General features: G+C 43.5%; 1 protein-coding gene across 1 annotated transcript in view; it reads left to right on the forward strand.

Moving 5' to 3' along the window:
- Positions 1-1,845: 1,845 nt before the first annotated feature.
- The window catches only part of CFAP43 (cilia and flagella associated protein 43), an 88,822-nt gene continuing 71,221 nt past the window's right edge, over positions 1,846-19,446 (forward strand). The window contains exons 1-5 of the mRNA XM_074959402.1: positions 1,846-1,978; positions 7,529-7,782; positions 9,514-9,610; positions 12,983-13,150; positions 15,756-15,906. Coding sequence (XP_074815503.1) covers positions 1,908-1,978; positions 7,529-7,782; positions 9,514-9,610; positions 12,983-13,150; positions 15,756-15,906 — 741 coding nt within the window. The 5' untranslated portion in view covers positions 1,846-1,907. The remainder of the gene's footprint in view (positions 1,979-7,528; positions 7,783-9,513; positions 9,611-12,982; positions 13,151-15,755; positions 15,907-19,446) is intronic.

Below are 19,446 nucleotides of genomic sequence, written 5' to 3' on the forward strand. Positions count from 1 at the left end.
TCTAGAGTGCAGTGGTGCTGTTTGTGGATAGGCTGGCGGAGCGTTTGTGAGACAGTGAGGCGAGCTGTGCAGAGCGGAGCTGTTTGTGAGACAGCGGAGTGTTTGTGAGACGGCAAGGCGAGCTGTGCAGAGCGGACCTGTTCGTGAGACGGCCAGCTGTGCAGAGTGGAGCCGTTCATGAGACAGCGGAGCAGAGCCCTGTGGGGCAGTCAGCTTCAGGACACGTAAGGTGTCCCTTACCTCTTTCCCCCCACACACAGGCACATTTTAGCCAGACTGGGGAGCAACACTCTGCAGATGAACTTTTGAACTCTGGGGCTGGACTTTTTGGACTTTGGGTGATTTGTGGATTGCTGGACTCAAGAGACGTTTGGGTTCTGGGACTCAAGAACCCGAGGGAAAGGATGTGGCCCAATTTGCTGGGGTGGGTCTTTGCTCATAGTTTAGTTAATGAACACTAGTTGTGGTGTTTCCCCAATTTAATGCTGATGTCGTTTACCTCATGTTATTAAAGATTCTCTGCTACACCCAGACTCTGTGCTTGCGAGAGGGGAAGTATTATCTCTTTGAGGCGCCCAGGGGGTGTGTAAGATTTTCCCAGGTCACTGGGTGGGGGCTCGAGCCAGTTTTGCATTTGCTTTGATGAGAGGGAACCCCTGTGTACTGAACCTGGCCCTTGCTGCTATCAACTTGGCCTGGCAGAAGGGTTACATAACAAACCATTTTATTATTCAGTTTCCTTAGCAACAGCTAATTCATCTTGGCTTTTAGCAATTCTAACTTTATTCCTACATTATCTAACCTCCAAGATGTAGCTTTCTTTGCTGTTCCATTTAATTCCCTATAGGCTCTCTCTCATTCCCAATAGGCTCTCTGGTTACTTCTACTAAACTTTTTGAGGCGGTTATTCATCCACCTGGATCTCGTGCCTTTCCCAACAAGTTTTTTCCCTTGCTTGGGTTGCAAATTTCCATTTTTGTATAGTTGATTTGAAGATATTCCAAGCCTCCTCCATATTTATGTTCTTGAGTTCTTCAGCATGGCTGACACCTTTAACTAATTCCCTTGATTTCCCAAAGACTGCCCTTTTCAAATAAAAAAAAAGAGGATACTTACGTTTTGGGTTAGGGTTAACCCTAATCAAGTTTTGATTATCCTTCCATTTAATTTAAACTGAATCAACTCATGATCACTTAATCCAAAATTATTTCCTATGAGCAGCTCTTTTATGATGTCCTCTCTATTTACCAACACCAAGTCTAACTTGCATCATTTCTTGTTGGTTTGGTGATGATTTGAAGAAAATGTATCACATCCAGCAATCACAGGGCCCTAGCACTGTAATTTGCTGGGAAGTTAAAGTCTCCCATTATGGCACAATTCCCAATAGTATTCATTGCTCTAATATTATTAGAGCAGTCTCTAGCCATACCCAAGTGGGATCCTGGGGGTCTATGGCAGACCTCTGTTCCAATCGACCCTCTTTTACAATTCAAAGTGATTTTGACTCAAACTGGTCCTGTTTTGTCTACACTATCAGCTCCTTATTTCTCAGCTCTGCTGCAGTGCAAAGCTACCCTGCCCCCATAGGAGTGGCTGGTAGAGGAGAGGGCAGATGTTGGGGTCAGTTGCCAGGCAGGGGATAAAGGACAAAGACCTAGGGCTCTGGGCCCCACAGTAGAGACCGCCTACAGCCTCTCCCTCCCAATACTGCACTGGCCCTTTAACTGCCAACCCATCGCTCATTGGTTGCTGCCGGCAGTGAGAGTTTAGCCAATCAGCTGCATGTTTGGAAGTTGGCGTACGGGGGAAGCACCGCAATAGCCAATGGCAGAGGCTGTTCTTGTTCCTAGGAGACCGATGTAAACGGTGCGGCCGCGGGGCCTGTGCTGCTGGGGTTGGGGGCTATGGAGTCTGACGCGGAGAATGGGGAGGACATCGGCCGCCGCGTCGCCAAAGGAGCCGACCTGGAAGTGAGGTGGGGGAGGGCGCTCATAGCCCGCCATGACAGCCCCCGTAGCCGCCTGTGCCCCGCCCAGCCCCCCCTTAACTCTCAGGTGCCTCCCTGAGCCGCCTGTGCCCCGCCCCCTTAGCCCCAATGTGGCCCTCCCCCAGCCCCCCTTAGCCCCATGTGCCTCCCTGAGCTGCCTGTGCCCCGCCCCCTTAGCCCCCATGTGCCCCACCCGTCCTCCTTAGCCCCACGTACCCCCCTGAGCCCCCTGTGCCCCACCCCCTTATCCCCCTGTGCCCCGCCCCCAGCCCACCTTAGCCCCACGAACCTGCCTGAGCTGCTTGTGTCCTGCCCCCTTAGCCCCCATGTGCCCCACCCGTCCTCCTTAGCCCCACGTGCCCCCCTGAGCCCCGCCCCCTTAGCCCCCTGTGCCCCGCCCCCAGCCCCCCTTAGCCCCACGTGCCTGCCTGAGCCGTCTGTGCCCTGCCCCCTTAGCCCCCATGTGCCCCACCCTCAGTCCGCCTTAGCCCCATTTGCCTCTATGAGCTGCCTGTGCCCTACCCCCTTGACCCCCATGTACCCCACCCCAGCCCCCCTTAGCCTCATGTGCCTCCCTGAGCCGCCTGTGCCTCCCAAATAACCCCCATGTGCCCCACCCCCAGTCTCCCTTAGCCCCATGTGCCTGCCTGAGCCCCTCAAATAACCCCATGTGCCCCACTCCCAGTCCCCCTTAGCCCTATGTACCTCCCTGAGCCTCCTGTGCCCCACCCCCTTAACTCTCATGTACTGTACCTCCCTGAGCCTCCAGTGCCCAGCCCAATTAACCTCTCAGTGCCTCCAGTGTCCTGCCCTCAGCTCCCCCAACCGCCATGTGCCCTGCCCCCTGAGGTGCCTATGCCTCCACCCCTGAGCCCCTCAGCACTCCCATTCACGCCATGTGCCCTGTGCTTGAGCCCCTCAGTACCCCATTAGTCTTGTCTGCAGCCCCAGCCGTTAACCCCATGTGCCCCCCACCTGTATTAACCCCTAGGTGTTCTGCCCTCAGCTCCCGTTCACCTCCATGTGCCCAGCCCCCCATTAACCCTCATGTGCCCTGAACTCTCATGTGCCCCACCCCCATCCTCCTATTAGCCCACATGTACCGTGCCTCCCGAGTTCCCTATTGATCCTCATGTAGCCTGCCCCCAAGCCACCCATGTGCTCCAACCCTGAACCCCCATTAACACCTACATGCCCTGCCCCTCAGTCCCACCCCATGCATCCCACCCCCTAAGCCTCTCATCCCTACCCCATTAACCACTATAAAAAGAAAAGGAGTACTTGTGGCACCTTAGAGACTAACAAATTTATTTGAGCATAAGCTTTCATGAGCTCAGAGGTGTGAAAAATCCACATCCCTGAGCGGCATACTTAAGCCAATTTAAATCCCTGTGAATTCTTCCATTGACCTAGCTACCGCCTCTCAGGGAGTAGGATTACTTACACCGACAGGAGAATCCCTCTCGTCAGCATAGATAGTGTCTACACTGAAGCACCATAGCAGCTGCAGCTGTGCCACTGTAGTATTTCAAGTGTAGACAAGCCCTAAGTGGTTATAAACTAATATAATCACTGTAATATCTTATTACTGTACCTTATGGACATTCATGAATTTATATTCATCCCCCACGCCCACCCCGTGAGATAGGAATGCATCATCGTCCCCATTTTAGACTGAGAACTGAGGCACAGAGAGATGAAAGGTCTGATCTTTGGAGGTCCTGAGTATCCAAAGAATGCCCAATCTAAGCCAATGGCAACTAGAGGTGCTTGGCCCATCTGAGAATCAAATGCATCCGATGAAGTGAGCTGTAGCTCACGAAAGCTTATGCTCAAATAAATTTGTTAGTCTCTCAGGTGCCACAAGTACTCCTTTTCTTTTTACGGATACAGACTAACACCGCTGCTACTCTGAAACCATTAACCACTATGTATCTCACCCCTCAGCTCCACCCCAGTCATTATCCTCATGTAACCTGCCTCTGATCCCCACCCCATTTATCCTGTTTCCGAGCCCCTCAGCCCCCTTGTTAACCACCTGTACCCCACCCTTTAACCCCCCCATTAGCCCCTATATACCCAATCCCCTCAGCCCTTCCCCATTAAACCTCAAGTACCCCACCCCTGAGACTCTCTTCATTAACCCCGTATACCACAAGCCCCTCTCACCCCATTAACCCCATGTACCCACACCTCAACCCCCTGTACCCTACGCATAACTCCCATGTGCCCCAGCCCATTAACCCCCATGTACCTCACCCCTCAGAGCCTGCCACCTCACCCTCAGCTCCTATCTCACCTGCTGACCTCCCTATCCCTGAACCCACATACTCAATCTGTCCCCCTCCCTCAGTTCCATCCTGTCCAGAACCTCTGAGCCCCAATCCCCTAAATTTCTGTAATCCCTCTATATCCCCTGAACTCCATTGTTTCCCACCCCAGTGGCTCTCAACCTCTTTATTTCCTTCCCTCCGCCCTCTCTCCCTGTCTCTGCCAGTCCCTTAAAGATCAGAGATTTGGGATTTTTTGATCCCCACAGACACTACAATTGTCCCACCTGTGTGCAATGAAAATCTTTTTCCTCTCAAAGCATATGACAGTCCCACAACATCCTTTCTGGCTTTGTGCAAAAATGAATTACAGTCAAATTAATCTATTGCACATGTATATTGGTTGAGATTTCCAAGGGATTTACATACATTTTCTGTTCGATTAATGGAAAATAAGTGTTTAAAACCCCTTTACTGTTTTGAGTATCTCAGCCATCGTGTCTACCATTACTGATATTTGGAAGCAGAGCCTGCAGTTAGCTTCAGCACTTATTGAAGGAGAGAATCATTTAACCCTTAATCATTTAATCTTCTCTCTCAAAAGCCTCACATTGCAACCACAAGCCTTCTGATCCTCAAATAGTAATATTCCTCTGTCTCTGAAGCTGGCCAGTGCTGTCCCCACCTTCAATCTGGGATCACTCAAGAGACTTGAGGTGACCTCTAGAGCTGGGTGGGAATGGGATTTTCCAATTCATGGAGAAATCTGTGATTCTGAATTTTTTTTCCTATTCTGAACTGGAATGAAAACAAAAAAAATTGAAAATTTCTATGAAACAAAATTCCAACTTTTTCGTTTAAATAAAATTGAAATAGTTTGTTCCAATTTTGACTTGTTTTATAATATAATATATTATATTATATAAAATAAAAAATTCAAATGAGAAGTAGTTTTGAAGTGGAACCTGGCTGGCTGGCCATAAATCTGGTGCATCTGTAGAGGGCTCAGGAAGAAGCTTACCAGCTTAACTTCTCTTTTCTGATGCCATGTTGCTCAGCTGATCTGTGAGCATGTGTTGATTCCTCAGGGAAGCACAAATGAACACCCCCAAACTTCTCAAGGAGCAGGTAGCCCTCTGGTGAGTGGGACAGAGAGTAAGAGAAAGCCGTCATGTGGGGAAGGGGAGGAGAGCACTCCACCCAAAAGAAACACTATAGAAAAGGAAAACAGAAAGTAGAAAAATTCACAGAAGTGCTAAGAGAAAAGACCCTGGCCTTGTCTACACAACAAACTTAGGTCAACCTAAGTTAGGTTGATATACAGCCACCACAATAATTACTGCAGTGATTCATGTCCACACAATGTTCCTTCTGTTGGTGGTGCTCATCCTCACCAGGAGCACTTCCACTAACTTAACTGTGTGAGGCATAGTGAGGCACTGACAGCTAGAGCCTCCCCACCCACCCTGGTGCCAGAAGCTTGAGCTGTGAGCCACATACAATGGGTTTCGCAGCCAACAGGTGATGTAAGTAACACAGTGTCTACACAGACACTGCATCACCCTAACTACATCGGTCTAAGTGCTACACCTCTTGTGGAGGTGGAGTTATTAGGTCAGTGTAGTGGGCAATTTATATCGGCGGGAGCAATGTTGTAGTGTAGACACTTACAGAGTTAGGTCAGCATAAGCTGCCTTACGTTGACCTAACTCTGTAGTGTAGACCAAGTCTTAGAAAAGGACAGAAGAGAGGGAGAGATTAGGCACAGAATAAAGAAGAGAAGGTGCTAACTGTGGAAGGTACTACACAAAGGGTTAATGGGACAGTGAGGGAACCCGTCTGCCAATCTGTCACAAAACCTTATGACAAAAGAGGCTGAAGAATAAAGATCACAAGTATAAGGTATGTATTTCTAGCTTTAGTACAGTGCTACCCAAACTTTTGAAAGTTTTAAAGCACATACCCTTCAGGAAAATGAAACCAATTCTATCCTCCTTGTAAACCTAACCTGTTGCTAAAGGTCTACCTATCTTAATGTATGCATCTTCCCTGCCTCCACCCTGTGAAATACTTTAAATGTCTACACTGTTAACTATTGTTGGCATTTGAGTTAGCATGCATTGAAATCAATGGGGCAGTAGAGCTATTATTTTAAGTCGTCTGTAAATTCGGGCAGATGTTGTCAATTACACTTGGATCAAATTTTAAAGGTTTTTTTTCTGATTGTAAGAGCTAAAGACTAAGGCCTTGTCTGCATTCAAAAGTTGAATCACTTCAACAATGCCGGTATAGTTGAAGTGGTATAGCCACCCTAATGTGGACACAGTTATCCTGGGATGAAGGTGCTTTATACCACTATAACTGACTCTTGTGGGAGTAAGAGCTAGTCTAACTACAAAGGCTTTTCCTATATAGCTGTAAGAGTAAGTCCTCTAGTGGAGATGCAGCTGATACCAATAAAAGGAGTCCTGACCTTCTCTGCAGGAGCAGTCCTAGCCATTTTGCTGGCCACAGCAGGAAAAAATTTCACCCCAAGAGGCCAAGCCAAAACAGCCCCCGCAAAGCTGAGTGGCACAGCAGTATGGTGCCACCTGGAAGTTGGCACTCAGGGAGACTGCCATGCTTATCTGAACCTAGAACTGGCTCTGCCTCCCTGAGTGACATAAGCTATATCAGGAAAGGGACTCCTGTCAGTATAGCTGTGCCTACACGGGTGGGGAGGAGGGAGGCGTTGCTAGCATAGCTATGGCAGTTGTGGTGTGATATTTCCCCACACACACACACACACTCCTAGCGTAGTCATGCCGGCAAACTTTGCAGTGAAGGTGGCACCTTTATACTGGCATAACTGCATCTACACTGGGGGCTGTGCCATTATAACTCTTTCAGTGAAAAATCACACCCTTAACAGAAATGGTTACAAGCGCTGTGTGTGGACCAGGCAGATTTTTTAAGTGAAATCTGAAACTAGAGAAAAATGCAGACATCTGTCCAAGCTCCTCTTGCTGGTCTTTCGTGCCTCCCCAAATGGGGCATGCCTCATGCTTTGAGAAGTGCTGCTCTAATGATTCGTGATTATGGATCGTGAAACTGTCTCTGGCCCTCCTACTGGTGTTTTTCTGACACGGGTCCAGGACTGAATATAGCAAGTCCCAGGCCTTGGATCACTATAATTTCCGTTTGCTGCCATCCTCTTGTTTCATGTTGTTTTTTTAAATAAAATGTATTTATGTCCAGTGTATAATGCTCCCTTGTTTTTTCCCCAAAGATGGGTTCAGGGATTCACAAACAGGAATGTTGGTTTTGTCAATGACAAGACTATCTGCTACCCCTGTGGCAACTACATCCTTTTTGTTGACATTGAAACAAAGAAGAAGACAGTGCTGAAGTGCAAGAATGGTCACGTTGGAGCCTTTGCAGTGAATGGGAAAAGTCAAGTGGTGGCTTTTTCAGACCAGAAGCTAAATCCTGTCATCTATATCTACACTTTTCCAGGACTGGTTAAACGGTCAGAAATAAAAGGTAGTGATGGGGGTTTCCTTTCCTGGTTCCTATTCCATTAAAATAAATACTAAATCATCATCTCATGAAGGGCATTTTGGTAAGAATAGAAACCTCTTAAAATAGCATGGCAGAAAGGTATCTAATGACAGGAGAGATGCAGGGAGCACTATAAAGATCCCTGGACTGCTTTCAAATAAAGACCCAGATCTACAGCCCTTAGATCCACTACAATCCCATTGAATTTGTAAGCGTGGCTAAGAGCTGAATGAGAGGGCAATATTAAGGGCTTACGCGGCACCCATGGAAGTCAGTGAGATCTTTGCAATGGATTTCAGTGGGAACAGGGACTGAGTCAGCAGTGCTAGCAGCTTGATTAAAATACCTTGTATTAATATTTGATCTTTTCCTTCTGAATAAGACAATTAAAGAAACATGCACAATGATTTTCTCAGTAGGCAAAGAAGTTCTCATTGAATTTGGGTTTTTTAGGGCATCTGCATCTGAAGAAGTTGGTTTTTAATGTTGTCCTATCCTGACTAAGAAGACTCCATATTTCTTACTCCATAGAAAGAAACATTGGTTTTGCCACATCTTACCCTGTTTTATTGCTGGGTATATTACTTTGGAGTACCATACTTCATGGGCTGAGTTAATCACTTGAAGAATGATGCCAGCCTCTCTGTCCTCACAATGGATTCTTTCAAACTATAGAAATATGAATGGCTCAGCTAAATTCTTTAAAATGCAAACATAGCAGGCAAAGGGCAGCCTTTCTCCAGTTAGAGAGGTGTATTTTGCTTAAGCCTTAAGACTAAGAGCCTAAAGACTCTTCCTTAAATTTGATTTGGTATGCTATGCACAGACTCAACCAGTTGATAATCATTTAGGAGTAAAAACACATACATGTATAGCTTGGTTAACAACAACTAAAGGGGAATATGGCAGTAAACATTTAAGGAGTGTGAACAGCAAAGCAGGAGTGGAGGGCTTTAATGGGGTGAAATTAATTAAAGGAAAACATAGGCTGAATAATGGGGAAGATTTCCTACCAATGAGATTAATTAAACTGGAGCAGTCTCCCAGGGAAAGTGGTGGGAAACATAGAATATTAGGGTTGGAAGAGACATCAGGAGGTCATCTAGTCCAACCCCCTGCTCAAAGCAGGACCAACACCAACTAAATTCTGTTGTTTGAGACAGCTCAGTTGATGGTCTTCTGGTTAAAGGGTTGGAAGTTAGGAAATTTGGTTTATATTATTCCCCATTCCACAGTCTTCCTGTGTGATCTTGAGCAAGTCACTTAACCTCTCTATGCCTCAGTTTCCCAATCTGTTGAATGGGGATCTTAATACTTCTCTACTGCCGGGGGCAGCTGGTGAATAAATAAATGTTTGTAAAGCACTTTGAGATCCTTGGAGGGAAAGCACCATAGAAGCACAAAGTTTTAATAAAACAAGATGGAAAAGCCCAGGAGAATGTTCCATGGGGGGCAGTCATGTGTTGGCTTGGATTGGAGTGGTGAGTGGACATAGATACCTGTGAGGACTATTCTATTTCTAGAACAGAACTATAGAAGCAGTTTTATATCTTCTTTTTTTTGTTTTTTTGTTTTTCTTAAAAACCGTAATGAAAATTGTCTTTGTATGATCAAATCAAAGTGAATAATCGTGGATTATTCCTTCAAGCTTGTGGTTGTACAAAGTGAAGCCGAAGGCTGACTAAAATCATTGCTATTAATTTTATATTTTAGGGCAGGCTCAGCTGGACTACTCTTTACTTGCATTCAGTTACACGGGTCCTTATCTGGCCAGTTACTCTTCAGTCCCAGAATTTGCTCTTTCAATATGGTAAGTATCAGACCTGTTTCTTTAATACTGGATACTTAGGTGAAGGTTTTTATATGTGCACTCCTTGAGCAGAGCTTCAATTCACTGACTTGCCAAGAGAAACCAGTAAGGCCAAATGATGCCTTGGCTTCCTCATTCCTCTCTGATCTGCCACTGTCTGCAAACATTCTCTGCCTGAATTGCCTTGCATTGAGTAGGACTTCATAAAAGATTTATTATTTTGCCATAGCTAATTTCCAGACTGTTTTCTTCAAGATTTTACATTTTGATATATTTATAACAGGAAAATAAGCCTTTCCACCACTTAATTATGTGAACAGTCCTGGAAGCTGACTGCAGTGGTAATTGTGAGAGAAAGTTGCCTGCTAGCTAGAGCACAGGACTGGTAGCCAGAAATTGCTGAGTTCTAATGCTGACTTTCTCGATGGTCCTAGGCAAGCCATTTAACATTCCTGCTCAGCTACTCCCTCTGTAAAATGGGGATAATGAATCTTAATTACTTCATGGGGCTTATATGAGGATTAATTAGTTAAAGTTCGTAAAGCAGATTGGGGATATAAAATGCTTTGTAAATGCTACATATTTGTTTTCCAATAAAAAGTCTCAGCACTCCTATCAAATCCCTGAGAGTTCCCAGTTTCTCTCTCCTTAAAACACCACCATCCTTGTCACAACTTCCAGCTGAGAACAGGAAAGGGGCTTTAAAGCCCCAACCGCTCTTTCATTGTCCTGAGGGTCACGTGTATCCATTCAATCACCTCAGCAGGATCAACTTCCACAGCATTCACAGCTTTGGGATGAAGAGACCTGGACTAGCACTTGAAGCCAGGTGTCTTTCATAGCTGTGCCAAACAGCAGCACTTCATGAGGTGCTTGAGCCACTTGGTCTGATTATTTGAAGCTTCAGTGCCATGAAAAGACATATGGTGAGATAGGTTGAGGATAATGAAATAGAACTCATTGTTTATTTTTTAAGTTGATCTTTGTGAGCAACTTAAATCCTGCCCCTACCTTTGTTTCTGGAGTGGTTCCACAGCACAGGGAGGGAGGATCATGGGGCAAGCAGGCATTCACAAGAAGTGTCTATCCTGTGTACAGCTCAGCTCCAAGAGACCCTTGGCTGTACAGGGGCATGTGGGGGGTGAGAAGGCAACTGCCACCTTGAGCAATTGGTCCATCAGCCCTCACAGAGAGAGCGCGCCAATCACAACACATTGTTTGTGTTATTCTAGCCAGTCCTTCAGCCACCTGCTGGCCAGGCTGTCAGTGGCACTGGACACCTGATTGGCATAGAGCACCGCAGCTCAAAACCTGTGAGCAATCCGCCAGCCTCAGCCTCCCAAGTAGCTGGGATTACAGGCGTGCGCCACCATGCCCAACCTACTGCGGTAATAATAAATAATAATGATTCTTCTTCTCAGTCCCCAATGGAGAAGAATAACATGCATCACGTACTCTAGCTGTGTGATTCAGCTCAGGATTTAGGCTGAAACATGCTTTACAACAGATAAAGTACGCCAATCACACAACTGACTCTCTGTCTTGAAGAGCAGTCTAAAAGGCATGAACAATGACCATTCAGAACAGAATTAACATGGTTGGCCCAGTTTATGCCTTGCGTACACTTTAAAAGTTCCACCAGTTTAAAAGGTTCTGCCAGTCCTGTAAGATGGGAAATTCCACTGGAAATGGTGGAACCTTTCAAAGTAGTGGAACTTTGTAAGGTCATCTGCTTTAAGTTTATTTAATCAGCAAAGTGACCCCAGAATGAATTTGACCCCAAGCAGCTAGTTGTCACAATGGAATGACCCACAATTCAAGTCTGAAATGATTTAATAAAAAAAACCAGGATGTTGTTATAATATTAGGCCTTGGTCCTGCAGTGAGCTCCACTAAGTGCACCTGTGTGAAGTTCATTACAGAATCAGGGCCTTCATCTAAGCAGTCTGATTACCCATCAGTGTGCATTCTTCCTACTTTGAGTACACAGAAATAATATTTTACAGGGTAAAATAGAGCAAAATATTTTTAGTATTTGTTCTGCGATTTCAATATGATGATTGTACAATGTCTATCTGTATTGTAATCCTCAAATTGTTTGCTATGCACAGATAAAAGAGATTTTTTTAAAGTTAGCCTGGGCTTGAAGTATAGGAAGCTTGTGGATAATGAAAAGCGGCTTTTCATGACAGACATTTTATGCCTAGATCTTTCTTCTGTTTAAAGCAATGGCTTAGTGCCAGATGCTTTTTCAGACACATACGCCATATCACATCATATCTTAGTAAATTAGCTACAACAAAAGAAGCTTGGCACAGCTTGCTATGTATCAGAGCACACGGACAGATCTTTAGGGAGAGAGCTACACTAACATCCTTTTACGCCAGAATTTCACCTTCTAACTTCCTTTAATATTAATGGGAGCTACTGAACATGTGTTAATACTAGTGCATCAAGATAAAATATACCCCTTAAATCATGTTTTATTTGTTTCCCAACACCCATTTTTTTCCAGTGTGATATTCATATTAATAATTGTCTTGCATCCTGATCAATATCTATAAATGAATTTGTCACAAGCTAAACCAGCAGGATTATACTAAACTCATACACAGTAGCATGTACATGCTAGAGTTCTTCACTTCAACCTTAGTCATACATAATAAAGCTGAAATTCCAACTCCAAGTTCAAGTGACGTGCTCTATCAATATATTTTTAAATTGCAAATGTTCATAAGACGTTAGTGTTAAATATGATGTTCAGGAGATGGTGACTGTTCTCCTTCAATGATGCTAAGCAATTCCAAGGATAGCATGTGAAAACACAAATGTTTACCTTCTTACCTATAATAATTATAGGATTTTTATCCATACATCTTAAAGCTCTTTTTCAGAGGCCTGTAAGGATTATGGTCCCTGTCCTATAGATAGGAAGACTGAGGCACAGAGCTGGGTGGAGGGAAGTGACTTGTCCAGGATTACACAAAGAATAAATGACAGAGCTAGGGATAGAACCTATGTCTCCTGACTTCCAGCCTAATGCCCTGTCCACAAAGCATAGCTGCCTGTGATGCACAGCAGCACTATTTGTTTTGCATATTCTTGTAATGTTTTCTCTTAGTTAGTAGCAATCTTCGTCCTAAACAATATTCATTTTACGTATGATTGATTATCCAGCTTCTTTTGTCATTCCCACCAAGAAGAATTAACTTGATTGACAGTTTTTGTCTGGGACAAGGTGCCAGATTCCTGAGGAGTGGAGCATCTGCTACTGCCATGGATGTCAATCAGCACTTCTCAGGATCGAGTCTAAATGGTCATTCTGAATTTTATGACTTATTTGATACTTTTTTTAAATTCTCCTTTTTGAAGGGACTGGCAAGAAAATATCCTTTTGTGCAGTAAATCTCAACCAGGTGTGACAGTGACCTCTATGAGCTTTAACCCCATGAGCTGGCACCAGCTTTGTTTGTCCAATGAAAACTCCCTTACTGTCTGGAATATCGAAAGGAATGATCAAGAGCATCATCTCAAGTCAAAGTAAGTAACACACCTTCCAGGCTAAAAGAAAACTGTAGAGTTAACTTTATTTTAGTAAAAAGAAAAGGAGGACTTGTGGCACCTTAGAGACTAACAAATTTATTTGAGCATAAGCTTTAAGTGAGCTGTAGCTCACGAAAGCTTATGCTCAAATAAATTTGTTAGTCTCTAAGGTGCCAAAAGTCCTCCTTTTCTTTTTGCGGATACAGACTAACATGGCTGCTACTCTGAAACCTTTATTTTAGTGTTTAGGATCACTGAGGTATATCCATTTACAAAGACCATGGATCCAATTAAGATTAACTGACAACCCTTTAAATCACAACCAATAAGATCTTTAACTGTCTGTCTCTTGAGTTTTGTGTGTTGAATTTGTGATAACATTTCCTAGTGCTCAGGTCTCCACATTACAACCATCACTATAGCTGATATGAATGGTCAGATTTGGTAGCAGTCTTTGCTAAGAGGCCAAGTATTGAATGCACATGGAGATTGGACTATCTTCCCACTCCTGCAGGTGGCTTTGCCATTACAGGACTGAGGAATATTGACAGGGCAATGTAGGAAAGCTTGCACTGCTGCTGTTGCATGTGATTACCATGTTTAGACAGAGTTTCTTGCCTGCAAAGATCATTTAGTAAAGTGGAATGTGTGTATTTTAAAGCAGAAGATGTGGTCACAGACTGGTCTGCAAAAAAAAAAAAACCCAGGTTGGGTCCAACGCTTGTTCTCTCTGTGATTAACATATCCTGTGTGATGAGTTTACAAGTCCAAAGGTGATTTTTCTAATGCTCAGTGTAATTCGCCCAACACTACAGACTCAGGGCTTGTCTACACTTAATAGTTTTGCTGCTTTAACTATACTAGTTGTGTGAGTGTGTGTGTGTGAGAGAGAGAGAGAGAGAGAGAGAGAAAACAGCAAACCTTGTCTAGTGTGGACGTATAAAAGTGCTTATACTAGTATAGCTTATTCCAGTTGAAAACTGAAATAAGTTATACTGATATAAGGTACCATTATATCATTATCGGGGGTAGCCGTGTTAGTCTGTATCCACAAAAACAGCAAGGAGTCTGGTGGCACCTTAAAGACTAACAGATTTATTTGGGCCACTAAAGCCTATGCCCAAATAAATCTGTTAGTCTTTAAGGTGCCACCGGACTCCTTGTTATTGTATCATTATAACAGTCTACACTAGGGCTTTTACCAGCATGCCTATGTCAGCAAAACGTGACAACCCGCACAGACACAGTTTTGCTGGTAAAATGTGTAAGTGTAGACCAGCCTTTAATGTGGGATCTGAAAATCAAGCTGGATTCTTTTTGCTTTTTATCACTATAAAGTTTACTTAGGAAGATGTATTTATTTTTCTCTCTCTTCACTCCAGTTGGCAGGAACTGAATTTGGTTGAAGGATTATTATTTATTTATACATTTTTACATAAAATTTTGTCGTCATAAATCGGCATATTCCCCAAACTACTGCAAACTCACCCTTCCTTATACATTTTAATAGGTACTCTGCTATCTGATTGGTGATCATACACAAAAGACGCTTTCTGAATACCACTCAGAATGCAACAGGAGAATAATATTTAGAGCATTTTTCATCTTTAAAGCACTTTTCAAACCTTAGCAATGAATCTTCACAACTCCCTGCTGGGAGGGTAATTATTAACCCCAATGCACAGATGGGAAAACTGAGACCCAGGGTATGACTATACTGAAATAAAAAACCTGCAGCAGCAAGTCTCAGGGCTCAGTTCAACTGACAGTGGGCCTAAACATAGCAGTGTAGCTGCTCGGGCTGAAGCCGAGGCTCTCAGACCCTCCCCCCTCACAGGATTTCAAAACCCAGGCTCCAGCCTGTGTCCAAACTTTTTACTGCTATTTTTATCCCTGCAGCCCAAGTGCTGTGACCCTGAGTCAGTTGACCTGAGCTCTGAGACTTGCTGTCTCTGGTCTTTCATCGCTATGTGACATATCCCAAGAGTGGTTAAGTTACTTGCCCAAGACAAAAAGGAATCAGTGTCAGAAGCAGACATCGGGATAGAATGCAGAAGTTCACCACTGCCAGTTCTGTGCTCAGACCTTCTCCTGAAGTAGAAAGATTATGTGTATGTCTACACTATGGAGACTATATTGGCATAGCTATAGTGGCACAGCTATGTCCACTTAGCCCCATAGCATAGACTCAATCTACACTGACAGAAGGAGTCATTGTAGGAACACTGCCTCCCTGAACGAAGTTAGCTATATTGACAAAAGCCCTCTTCTGTCTGCATAGCTGCACCTATACTAGGGATTTTGCTGTGATAGCTACAGTGCTCAGTGGGGGTGGTTTTTTTCCATGCCGACATAGCTATGCTGATGTAACTTTTCAGTGTAGACCAGGCCTATTATTCTTTATTACAACAGTATCTGCCATTTAAACTGGTTGTTTACATCAGTCTTTCATTATTATAATAGAGGTAAAGTGTTTGCATTAGAACGTCAACTAAGGGTCAGAGTCTCCAGGTTTTGAAAACATACTTCCCAGCTATGTATGAGTGTTTGTTTTCTGTAAGTGCTTCCTCAGCTCATATGCTATTTCTTTTCCTTTCTGCAGGCCTGTCAGACTCCCTGCCGAAGATGGGTCTCTGATGTATAACCAGGATGTCTTTTTTTCACATCCTGGTATCCAAGACCTCTACTATGGTCCTGTGCTGCCAATTTCAGCCATTGCTGGGCTGGCAGGGGATGAAGCAGAGACATTTAGGGTAATTACCCTCTGCATCTAACTGCTAATATAAAATGTTATGATTGTAATGATACTGACAGATATGAACACGATTCATAATTGAAAGCCTATTAAACTTGCCTGGTCTAGGAAAGGGGTATATTCTCTCAGCAATGTTTGTGAAACCCATATTAGCATTAGAATTATAATCACGGGGATGGCTCACTATTTTATGTGTCAGGTCTGAAACACCTAGAATCCCAGATAAATCACATGAGGGCTGGCATAGCCCATTTTAACTTTCCAAAGTACCTTGTAGTTCTTCTTCAAGTGGCCTCTGTGTATTCCTATTTGTGGGATATAGTGCCTCTGGTGTCAAGCTGCCGAATTTTTCTATGCCCACTGGGGCCATTCACCCCACTCTTGCAGAAGATTTCAAGGGCATAAAAGGGAAATGAGGGGTGGGGGTCTCCATGCACTTCAATTCCATTGTGACCGCAGAAGGTGCAGAGCGATTGTATCACACACACTGTCCTCAACGCTTTCCTCATTGATTTCTTGTAATTTTGCCCTTTGGGGCTATTGTCTTTCTAGTTAGTTAAATTAGCAAATTGTTAGCAAAGGCTGCCTTCAGTCAGAAGAATAAAGAAGAAATGGTGCCTATTGGGCACTGGTACCCTCCGGAAATGCTGCAGGAGTGGGAGGGTCTCACATATGCCTACTGACGCGGGAGGCACCTCAGCCCAAGTCGATGAAGTCTGTTAATGTGTACATCCAGCGTTGACTTGGACGTCCACTAGCCTAAGTGGCACTGTGCAGAAGATTTGTGCTCACCAAGGAATTCCCTTCTCACCTCCCTTACCATCTAAAGTAATATTTACCTATGGCGGATTGCAATGGTCACCTTGTTCTCCAGCCTTTTAGGGCCTCCAGGCTCTGCTGCAGATAAAAGCTTCCCCACATAGGCTTCTGGAATAGACAGTGATTTGTTTAGCCTGTAAGATTTTCTCCCATTGATCAAGACCAGAAATTCATCTGCAGAAAAGCACAAATGTCTCACTTTGACAAATACTAAGGAATTTTTTCCTCTCTGCTACCTCGTATGCTCATTCAATCAATAAGGAAATGTTCCTCCTCTAATTTAAGTCTGTGTGAGGTTTTTCAATTGAATTCAAAGGGAGCAGGAGCTTGCCCTCAAGGAAACATTCAACAGACAGGATTCAACAGAAAGGAAGATTTATGTCCTTTGTCAGTAGGTCTGAATCAAATGAGAGGACATTCTTAATACTTATATTTATAGACAACCACTTGCTCCAACTATGCTTCAGAATATGTTGTTGTGGCTGGAGTTGTAATCAAGTGATGCCAAAAAGAGGCAGCAGCATGAAGTTTTTAACCCTCTCTCTTCTTGCACAAGGAGATATTTTCTGTTTCAGTATCTCTTATAGCGAAGTCCTGAGTTTTCTGCAGTTGCTCAGACTTGGTTTCCAAACATGACCCCTCTTTGTCACCATGCACTGTTAGAGGCCATCAGCTTTCCACAAAATGTTTCATGTCCAGGCTTCTGGGCTTTTCCTCTAGAGAGTGCTATTTAAAGGAACAGAGCTTTAGAAAGCTTATGAATGATTGTACAATTTCACAACACAAACAACAAATGGGAGTGCTTCCTGTGACTCCCTTGTCCTGGGTATGCATGGTGATGGTCCCATTCTGGAATCAGAGCTCTGTGCCTATTATGTATGTTGAGTCATGACCATGATTAGAAATTGACTTTATAACAGATGGCGACTGGACTTGCATAGGAAGCCTCTGAGTCAGAGTAACTCAGCTACTATCTTGCAAAAAAAGATGTGTGGATGTAAAATCTCATAAAATATGTAAAAATACCTGTCTGAAGTCTATGTCTGGATGATATAATGACCATTTCATTAAAGAATCACTAGCATACTCTAGAGTTTATTAATCTTATTTGATTTATAAAATAAATGAGTCCATTGTATTCCTGAAACATCTTCCCTCAAAATGCTTCATAGAGAGTAATGGATTGAACCTGACAACACACCTTTGAGGTAGATAAATATCCCATTTTAGAGAGAGAGAGAGAGAGAGAAAGTGACTTAACCAAAATCACATAGTGAGTCTCTGCCAGATCTTAGAAATAAAACCTAGATACTTCTGATTCTCAGTTCTGTGTTGCCAGCAGAAGAGCATCCATCTTTCCTCTTCCTATACCTTTTGCAAGACTCTGTGTTTTGCAGAATTACAAACCAAGCATATTACTTCATTCCCCACTAAAATGAAGCTACTTTTGGAGTGGGATGTGATTGCTGTTATGGTTTCACAGCAATTCTACATAGGAGTTTTGGGCAAGAAGTGAAGAGTGAAACAACAGTGGAATTTGGCTAGGCAGGTAATCATTGACCAGTGTGGAATTAGGCAAGGAACCCAGGATTAACACTTCCTACTCTCCATTGAATCTAGAGATGAAAAAGATCTCTTAGATCATCCTGTCCATCTATCTGCCAACATAGGTTTATTCTCTATTTTACATTTGCTAGTGTTCTGTGAAGATCAGCTTTCCATGTGCCAAGCAACAGGGTTTTTGCAACTTCTTTGGAGGGTTTATCTCACAGATAATATATATCACTCCCAGGAAGCTTCTCCTACTATTCATTTTAAATTTGTCCCACTACAATTAGCTATAATCCGTTTTATTCTATTAAATACTTTTCCTCCTATTAAATACTTTTCCTTCCTTCATGCTTACACGTTTCAAATTCTTGTAGACTCCATTGCATTACCTGGACTGCAGGATTCAAGCTACTATCCCTCATTTAATCACCACTTAGTCAACCTATTAATATTTAATTCTTTTAATATTTTCTCTTAAATCAGTCCACCTAATGGTCTTTGTTGCTTTTCATTGAATTCACTTCAACTTAGCAATACCCATCTGTCCATACTTGTTGGCCCAACTAACAAAGATTCTGAGGCACTCGCATACTATAACGCTCTTCTAATGTAGGGAAGTAGTATTATCCCCATTTTATAGATTGGGAGCTTAGGCACAGAAAAGCTAGGTGACTTGCCCAAGCTTGCACAGGAAATCTGGCAGAGATGTGCCCAGAATTGATTTGCAGATGACACAACGATTGGCAAAATGGTAAATAATGATGAGCACAGGGCAGTCTAACAGAGCAGTCTGGATGGTTTGGTAAGCTGTGCCCATGAAAACAAAATACATATTTACACTGACAAGTGCAAGAACATATGTATAGGTATAAAAAATGTAGGGTGTACTTACAGAATGGAGGACTGTGTCCTGGAAAGCAGTGACTCTGAAGAGGATGTAGGTGTCATAGTGGGCAAACAACTTGACATTAGCAATGGTGTGGCTAAAAGGGCTATGCAATCCTTCGATGTCTAAACAGGATAGTAGTGAGTAGAGGGAGAAAGGTGATTTTAGTTCCATAGACAGTATTGGTGAGGCTAATATAAGAATACTACATCCTGTTCTGGTGCCCACATTTTAAAAAGGGCGTTGAAACATTGGAAAGGGTGCATAAAAGAGCCACAAAAA

The sequence above is a fragment of the Natator depressus genome, chromosome 7, assembly GCF_965152275.1.
Source record: "Natator depressus isolate rNatDep1 chromosome 7, rNatDep2.hap1, whole genome shotgun sequence".
NCBI lineage: Eukaryota > Metazoa > Chordata > Testudines > Cheloniidae > Natator > Natator depressus.